The sequence below is a fragment of the Macrobrachium rosenbergii genome, chromosome 10 (genome assembly GCF_040412425.1).
Source record: "Macrobrachium rosenbergii isolate ZJJX-2024 chromosome 10, ASM4041242v1, whole genome shotgun sequence".
NCBI classification, from domain to species: domain Eukaryota; kingdom Metazoa; phylum Arthropoda; class Malacostraca; order Decapoda; family Palaemonidae; genus Macrobrachium; species Macrobrachium rosenbergii.
The window spans coordinates 59,549,707-59,557,206 of NC_089750.1; the positions used below are offsets into that span (position 1 = coordinate 59,549,707).

The window sequence follows — 7,500 nt, forward strand, 5'->3', positions numbered from 1 at the left end:
TATATATATATATATATATATATATATATATATATATATATATATATATATATATATATATATATATATATATATATATAATGTATCTTCAAGAAACTTCTTGACGAAAAATTCATAAAATCTATAACACATTTTACAAGAATTTTATCTTTTCTCACTAAGCAGCCAAATTTGTTGTGAACCTTTTATATTGAATTGGCAAGATGCCACGAAATTAAACACGAAAATTATAAATCATTAGTCATCAAATATTCATTTTCCAAGACCTCCACGATCCCTGCTCGTGATTTACAAAACAGACCTATTCGATGGGAGACACACAACTGTTGAAGGTTGGCGAGATGGTGGAGTTTGTGGTACTTCCAGTACTCCAAGGCTCCAGGTAAAGGCGAAGAGTCAGGAGACTGGACCTGAGATATGCTGGGAGCTGTGGGGACTGTGGAACCCTGGAATAAACGGAAAATAAATAAAGAGTAAATTACACTATTTACGATCATTCATAGAAAAAAAGACTTGAATTATTGAACTCTGCCGTGATGGAGTAAAATGGAATGTAAAATTTAGGCCAAAGACAAAGCTGTGGGACCCACGAGGTCATTCATCGCTGAAAGAGAAATTGAGAGTAAAAATGTCTTAAAGGTGTAATAGGAGGAAAACCTCGGAGTTGCACTAAGAAACAATTGCTAGGAGAGGGTGAAAAGTAAGATAGAGGAAAGAGAATATGAACGGAGGTACAGTAAAAGGAATGAAAGGGGTTGCAGCTAGGATCCGAAGGGACTCTGTAAAGAACCTCAAGTAATGCCTACAGTGTACCGCGTGAGGTGCCCTGACGGCACTACCCCCTCCGGGAAGCTTTGACTTGATCATAAATCTTTGTAGTTGGCTTTTGTAAACACCTGGATGTATAATACATGTTAACTTAGGATATTTCCACATCAGTGCCTAAATCGCTAAAACAAAGCAGATGGAGACTGGAAGTCTATAAAGGAAGCTATAACATTATTTATAAATATAGCTTCTCAAAACTTCACGGGTATTAATAAGATATTTAATTTACTTGTCTGTTGACTCTAAAGATTACTTAAGGTTCTGATGACACTGATTGTTTAACATCTTCTTAAAGGTTTTCAGTACAATTTCAAGTATTGTATTTAAAAAAAAGCCTATATCCTGAAAAGATAGTAGATTTTCCGAAATAATGAAATAAAATAACAACACAATTCTCCCTCTCTTTTTCAGTATATGTATATATATATATATATATATATATATATATATATATATATATATATATATATATATATATATATATATATATATATATATATACTTAAAGAGAGGGGAGAACTGTATTGTTATTTTATCACTATTTCGGACAATAGATGACCATATACTTACATTCATGTACATTTCCAAAGCAGAGGAAGGGAAGGAGACAGGGACTAAAGGGGCCGTAGGGATGGCCGCCCCTGGCAGGGCTCCCTCGTATGGGGGTGGGGGATAGTACATCTTGTAGTGAACTGAAATAGAAGTGATGCAGGTTATTAGCACAGTTCATAATTCCTATAGGCTTACATTCTTTATGTTTAAATTCCTATAAATTTTCATTCAAATGTATTTTAATTTCTATAAATTTTCATTCAAATGTATGTTAATTCATTTTAGTTTTTATTGCCCTTATTTTCATTTCACACGACCTATAATTCATGAAGTTTTTTAAGTCATTAACTTGTTTGTCTGTCTGCTGTCACAGTCGAATATCAGTCCATTAGATATCCCATATGTGATTACTGAACTACAATGCAATTTCGTGGAGGACTGGGCAATATATCTAGAGAACTTATTAGATTTTCACTTATTTCTTGATGTGGATGCTGATCCAGGAATTTTTCCTTTTATTATGATGACTATCCCGTTGATAGATTTATGCAATTTATTTTTTTTTCTAGTTCATATGATTTTTTTTTACTATAGTAACCACAGGACACATGTGCAATAAATCAAGCGTGAATGTAGTAACAGGACATGGGCGGTGCACAATGTGAATATATTTTTTTCGGATTATCGTCATACGTCTTTAATAGTGAATGGTTAAATCTGAGCCATTTCTGACAGGTTACAAGACCCACCTTGCAAGAATTTTTATTTGATAATTGATTAAAAATGCAGGAATAAAATTCTTAGACTCCAAACGATGAGATTAGGTTAAGGGAAGCAGATTTAGGTTTGAGAAAATTTGGTTAACATTAAGAAACTGTAATCACTATTTGTCATAGTACTGTTTGTCATTGATTAAAAACAGCCAAAGACTGAACTATTCTGTCTTTTTTGCAGGTAGAACTAGGGTATCTAGAGGACAATACCTGCAGTTCAACCTAGTTTATGAAACTATTAGGTTGAAATGATGTTCATATACCTATCGAACTAGTGATAACTAGACATTAAGAATAAGATTTAATTGTCAATGATATGTTACTTATTGAGTAATTGTAACAGAGCTTAAGGGGGCTGCTGACACCATAAGGCCCCATTATAAAGTAAGTGCCAGTTGCTACCTTATGATTGAAGGGATTTGCTTCAACTTTTTACCACTTATTATAAAACTTATACTGAACAAACACTGGTGGGGAAATAAAGAAATTTGACCTCTAAGTTAATAATTTTTCAGTTGAAAAAAGTAATATAATTTTTCAAAAATAATATGCAAAAAAAAAGTTACATGCAAAAAGAATTTTCAGTCTAGTGATTACAGATATATAGTTATACTACATGCATTAAAATTTTCATTGAATTTGTTTCAGTCTTCTTGGAGATCTAATCATTTAGTTTTGAAAAAAGTAAGTTTTCAGGAAACAGCAAAAAAATTTTTTTTTTAACTTTCAAGAATCTTGACACAATCAAGACATATTGAGCGAGTTATCCCTATATCATTATAACCTGTTTTCTCTGACGCTTAGATAGAGAAAATGGGATATTTTAGTGGGTGACAAAAGTATTTTTGTACAAGTCTTCTAACACTTTTTTTTTTACATGCTATTTACAATTTGTGGTTCACAGTGCCATAAAAGCAATGAATAAAATTGTCACTGAAGCAATCTAAAAAAATTTATTGAGCAATATATCTTCAAGATATGTTTATTTACACATAAACAGTCCAAAACAGTGTATAAATCCCTTCCACCTCTCCAAACCTAGAGTCACAGCAATTTGTCGTTCACAGTGCTATACAAGCGATGAACAAAATTGTCCATGTACCAATCTAAACATTTTTTTTAGCATTAACACTTCAGAATACTTTATTTACACATAAAACGGTCCAAAAGAGTCTATAACTCACTTGCACCTATCCAGACTTAGTCACTGACATTTTTTACAAGTTTTTTTTTTTTTTTTTACAATTTGTAGTTCACAGTACCATACGCGCGATGAACAAAACTGTCAGTAAACCAATCTATAAGTGTTTTTTTTAGTATTAATGCTTCAGGATACGTTTATTTAGACATAAACCGTTGAAAACTGGTAATAACTAAAATTCGATAATTCCTTGAAATTCGATGATCGGCGGGGGCCCTTAATTCAGTGCCATTAAAAGGCAATGCACTTGGGAGAATGCCCGCAAACAACCTAGGCCATGAAGATCGCGTCATTGCTTGATGCCATGACTAAGCAGCAAGGCCACCCTTGACAAAAATACAAAAAAAAAAAAGATAATGATATCAATTTACATATATCCAGCTGCAATGAGGCATAATTCTCCTTATACTGGACAAGTGCCATGCGGGATCAAGGCTGAAGTGACCGAAACACCTCGTCAAATACTAGACAGGACTGAAGGAAACAAGACAATACTTCTTAATTAAACTCCATCCTGCCATAGGCAATTAAAATTAAGATCAGAGGTCACATGAGGTTATTTCTCAAAGTCCATGATGGTGAAAAAAGTGTCTCCCAGGACCATCCTATGGTAGATGAGAAGGTTCTCGAAAGCTAGCGTTGACCAGAAAGCTAAGTGGTCCCTAGTTTCGTCATATTTACTGAGATCTAGTGACTCTTATCAAATGTTCTCTAGTTAAATCAGACTATCATGACATTCTAAAGGTCACAAAAAACAAAGAAACAAAAAATAAACTCCAGTCGAACCATAACCAAGACCCTGGTTCTTTTTTATTTTTCTTTTTTGGGTTTGGGACGTGAAGACATAATGGTAATCTAAAATCAATGTAGTTGCAGTTGTGCTTATAGAAAAACCTGCCATGTGGCTCTAGACCTTCATTTAGGTTAGAAACTTGGTTAGAAGAGCAAGCGAATGGATTTAGTACAGTCTTAGAAAATAACATTAGCTACTGAATTTGCAAAGAAGCCTTAGCAATCTGGTTTCAGAAATACTGGATCAAAATGACATCAAAAGCTAACTAAGGTTTAGTGTCTTCTAAAGCAGAAGGCTAACAATCTTAGAGAACAATTAACGAAGAATCACTTGTTCAAGATAACAATGAAATTATTGCCCATAATAAAAGTCTGTTCCATAATTTATAGGTACGAGGCTTGTCCGTGTTTCCTCTACGAGAGTCTTCTTTTTAAAGACATTAGGAGCAAGACTGGGGTTTTTATAAGCACTTACGCGATCTGGGAAAGAAGCTGGTATGGAAAGATTAGAAGTTAATTTGAAAAACCGAGAGATGATTAAGTTTATATAACATTCCTTCCATATGACTATCGCTTAATTTTCTAGTTTGTTATATTTCTATTAGGGGAACTGATAAAGGAAATTTCTATGTAAATGAGTGTAAAGAATCTGAATAATGGCTTGAATCAAAAATGAAATAAATAATAATCAAAACTGCGGCCGTGTATCAACTTTTATTGTTATGGACTGCTAATATCTGTCGAAAAGTTATATTTTATAGAAGTGTTAAAAAAAACATCAAAAATATATTTTATGAATAACATTTCTTTTATTTTTTAAACCGGAATCCCGGGATTCTTCCAATTTCAGAAATCCTTGAATATGATGGAAGGATGAAAATTGCAACGCTATGCAGCCGACGTACTAAGTAATATTTGGTAATCGAGCGAATGCCGTACTTGCAAGACCACGGTCAAGTTTATGGGATTGTTGTTCAAGTATACATGGAATGGTCAATTTCAAATCCTTGTCTTGATTGAATGTTATACAGTAGTTTATATACTTTCCATGCTCCTGCCGGCTATATTCTTTTTATTATCCCAGACCATCGGACAAGATATTTTACACAGATTAAAGTGGCTGCATGTACCTTTGTGTGCGCGCGCGCGCGCGTGTGTGTGTGTGTGTGTGTATGTGTATGTGTGTGTAAGAGAGAGAGAGAGAGAGAGTAAACAAAAATCAAGGTCGACTTGATATGTGAAGGTCCTCCTCACAGATGATAAGAGTTCCTACCCATCAAGTTTTAAGACTTTTTGTTTTTCAGAATAACATTACGAAATGTAACGGATTTATGAACCAACTTCGCAATAAGTAATGTTATAAACCTGATTTTGGAAATTCCACTTCTTACGACGTTATAAATCTGTATATGACTGCATAAACGTGGTTTTATGTATTCTGTGATTTTACAGAATCAGCGAGGTATATATGCGCCCTCAGCCTTGCCATTCGCAGACCATCTACTGTCGTATTATCGCTAATGATCACGCTCGTGTCATTATGGCGTCATTAGCTCCCAGTTGGGCAATGTGTCACGGGATCATTGACCATGGTCGTCGCTTTACGAAATTCCGTCTTTGGTTCTTGGGGAGGGTCTCATATCGTTGCTTGTTCTTCAGTCGCCTGACTTACACTCAAAAGAAAAGTGGAAGAAAGCCCATTCTATTATTTCATCATGTTTTCTATTTTTTGCACATATTCTACATTAAAGAATTTTGTGAATTTGCAACATTCCTTTAGATGAAACTGACATACATTCAGTGCCTCTTGGTTCCTACTAGACGATTGATTGATTAGTATACTGATCTCCGTTCCTTGGAAGATATGCCATTCTATTTTTACATTGTTTTCTTCTATTTTTTCGCACATATGCTATATTAAGGAATTTTGTGACATCGAATCATTTCTTTCAGAATGAAAACGACATGCATTCATTGCTTCCTGGTTCCTAATGGCAGATCGGTTGATGCTTATTGATTTCCGTGGACTGGTAACCCGAGTTACAGTAATAGACACCAAGAGCACTTTTGTCTATAAATTATTCAGCGATAATAAAAAAAAAAAAATCAGATATCAAGCAATATTGGAAAACATCTTCCTGAACATACGAGTGCAAACCAGACCACAAAAATGAATTCGCACTATATCTCACCTGAAGCCACAGGAAGAGTTTAAAAAAGGAGCGCGAAAGTGCCAAGTCCTTTCGTGTAAACAACACATCTTCAGGGCGGAAGATGTGTTAATGACACGAAAGTACTCGGCACTCTTTTTTTAAATCGTTCCCGTGATTTCAGCTGCTAATCAAATCACATGCAGTTTTGTGATGTTTTTGGGTACCATACCTCGTACCCCGGTAATGCAATCTCGTTGATATATGCCAGTGAAGTCTTTTGCTTTCAGATGGCTACAGTACAGAGTCCAAAGGTCCACATCAGGTCTCTAAACACAAAATATCAATTACGCACAGCCGTTTTTGAAGAGTTCGTGCTTGCACATGTACAGCTTTATCTAAACTTGCCAACTGTCCTTTTCTTAGATATAAAATCAGCCAAAATAGTCAATTTGACATCCATACATAGGCTAGACCCGATGAGAACAAGAGTGAGGTGTGGCTTGACTTAGGGGAAAGCAACGAACGGGTATCTTGAAGGACAGCCTTTTGTAAAAGTCAGGGAACCTTGGAAACCTGAAGAAACGCCTGTCTCCCATTGATAATTCAACGTCATTCTCAAAGTTACTGCCAACATTAGTGCATCCAAACCGTCATAAATGCTCAGACAATGGTCACTTTTTTTCACATACTTCTAAAGGGGCAAGTTTTGAGAGAGGCTAGCCAGTGGGAAGACTGACGATAACTTAAATGTGTAATTATTAAAAGTAGTCAGTCCTTGTTACGCATGGGGAAAACATAAGGATTCATATTGCTTTTTACAGAGCTGCATTTTTCTGTATGAATTTTGGTATTCCACGTAAGCTAACGATCAGTCAAAAACACAAGACAAAAATAAATGCAAAAAAACGATGAACCATAGATAAACGATTAGAAAATTCATATTAAAGAAATAAAAAAAACCGTGTAAAATAATATTATGAAAAGGATACATAGAAATAACATAAATGGAATAAGAAAAACAGAACGACAGTGAAAGGATTGCACAGAAAGGACAGAGAAGGTGGAAGAAAAAAATAAATCCGATAAGAATGTGACTCATCTTCCATGCCAGTGTCACGGTGCTAGACTTGTATACGATCGCATACCTTATGCTACTGATCTATTGGTGGAAGTGACCACGTGACATCCTTTGTGGAAGCAA

At 34.9% G+C, this 7,500-nt stretch overlaps 1 protein-coding gene across 1 annotated transcript in view; it reads right to left on the reverse strand.

Moving 5' to 3' along the window:
- The window catches only part of LOC136843015 (uncharacterized), a 24,376-nt gene that overhangs the window by 12,824 nt on the left and 4,052 nt on the right, over window positions 1–7,500 (reverse strand). Inside the window, exons 2-3 of the mRNA XM_067111004.1 lie at window positions 1,399–1,520; window positions 302–446 (exon numbers count right to left, since the gene is read on the reverse strand). Of these exons, the coding sequence (XP_066967105.1) occupies window positions 302–446; window positions 1,399–1,509 (256 nt within the window). The 5' untranslated portion in view covers window positions 1,510–1,520. The remainder of the gene's footprint in view (window positions 1–301; window positions 447–1,398; window positions 1,521–7,500) is intronic.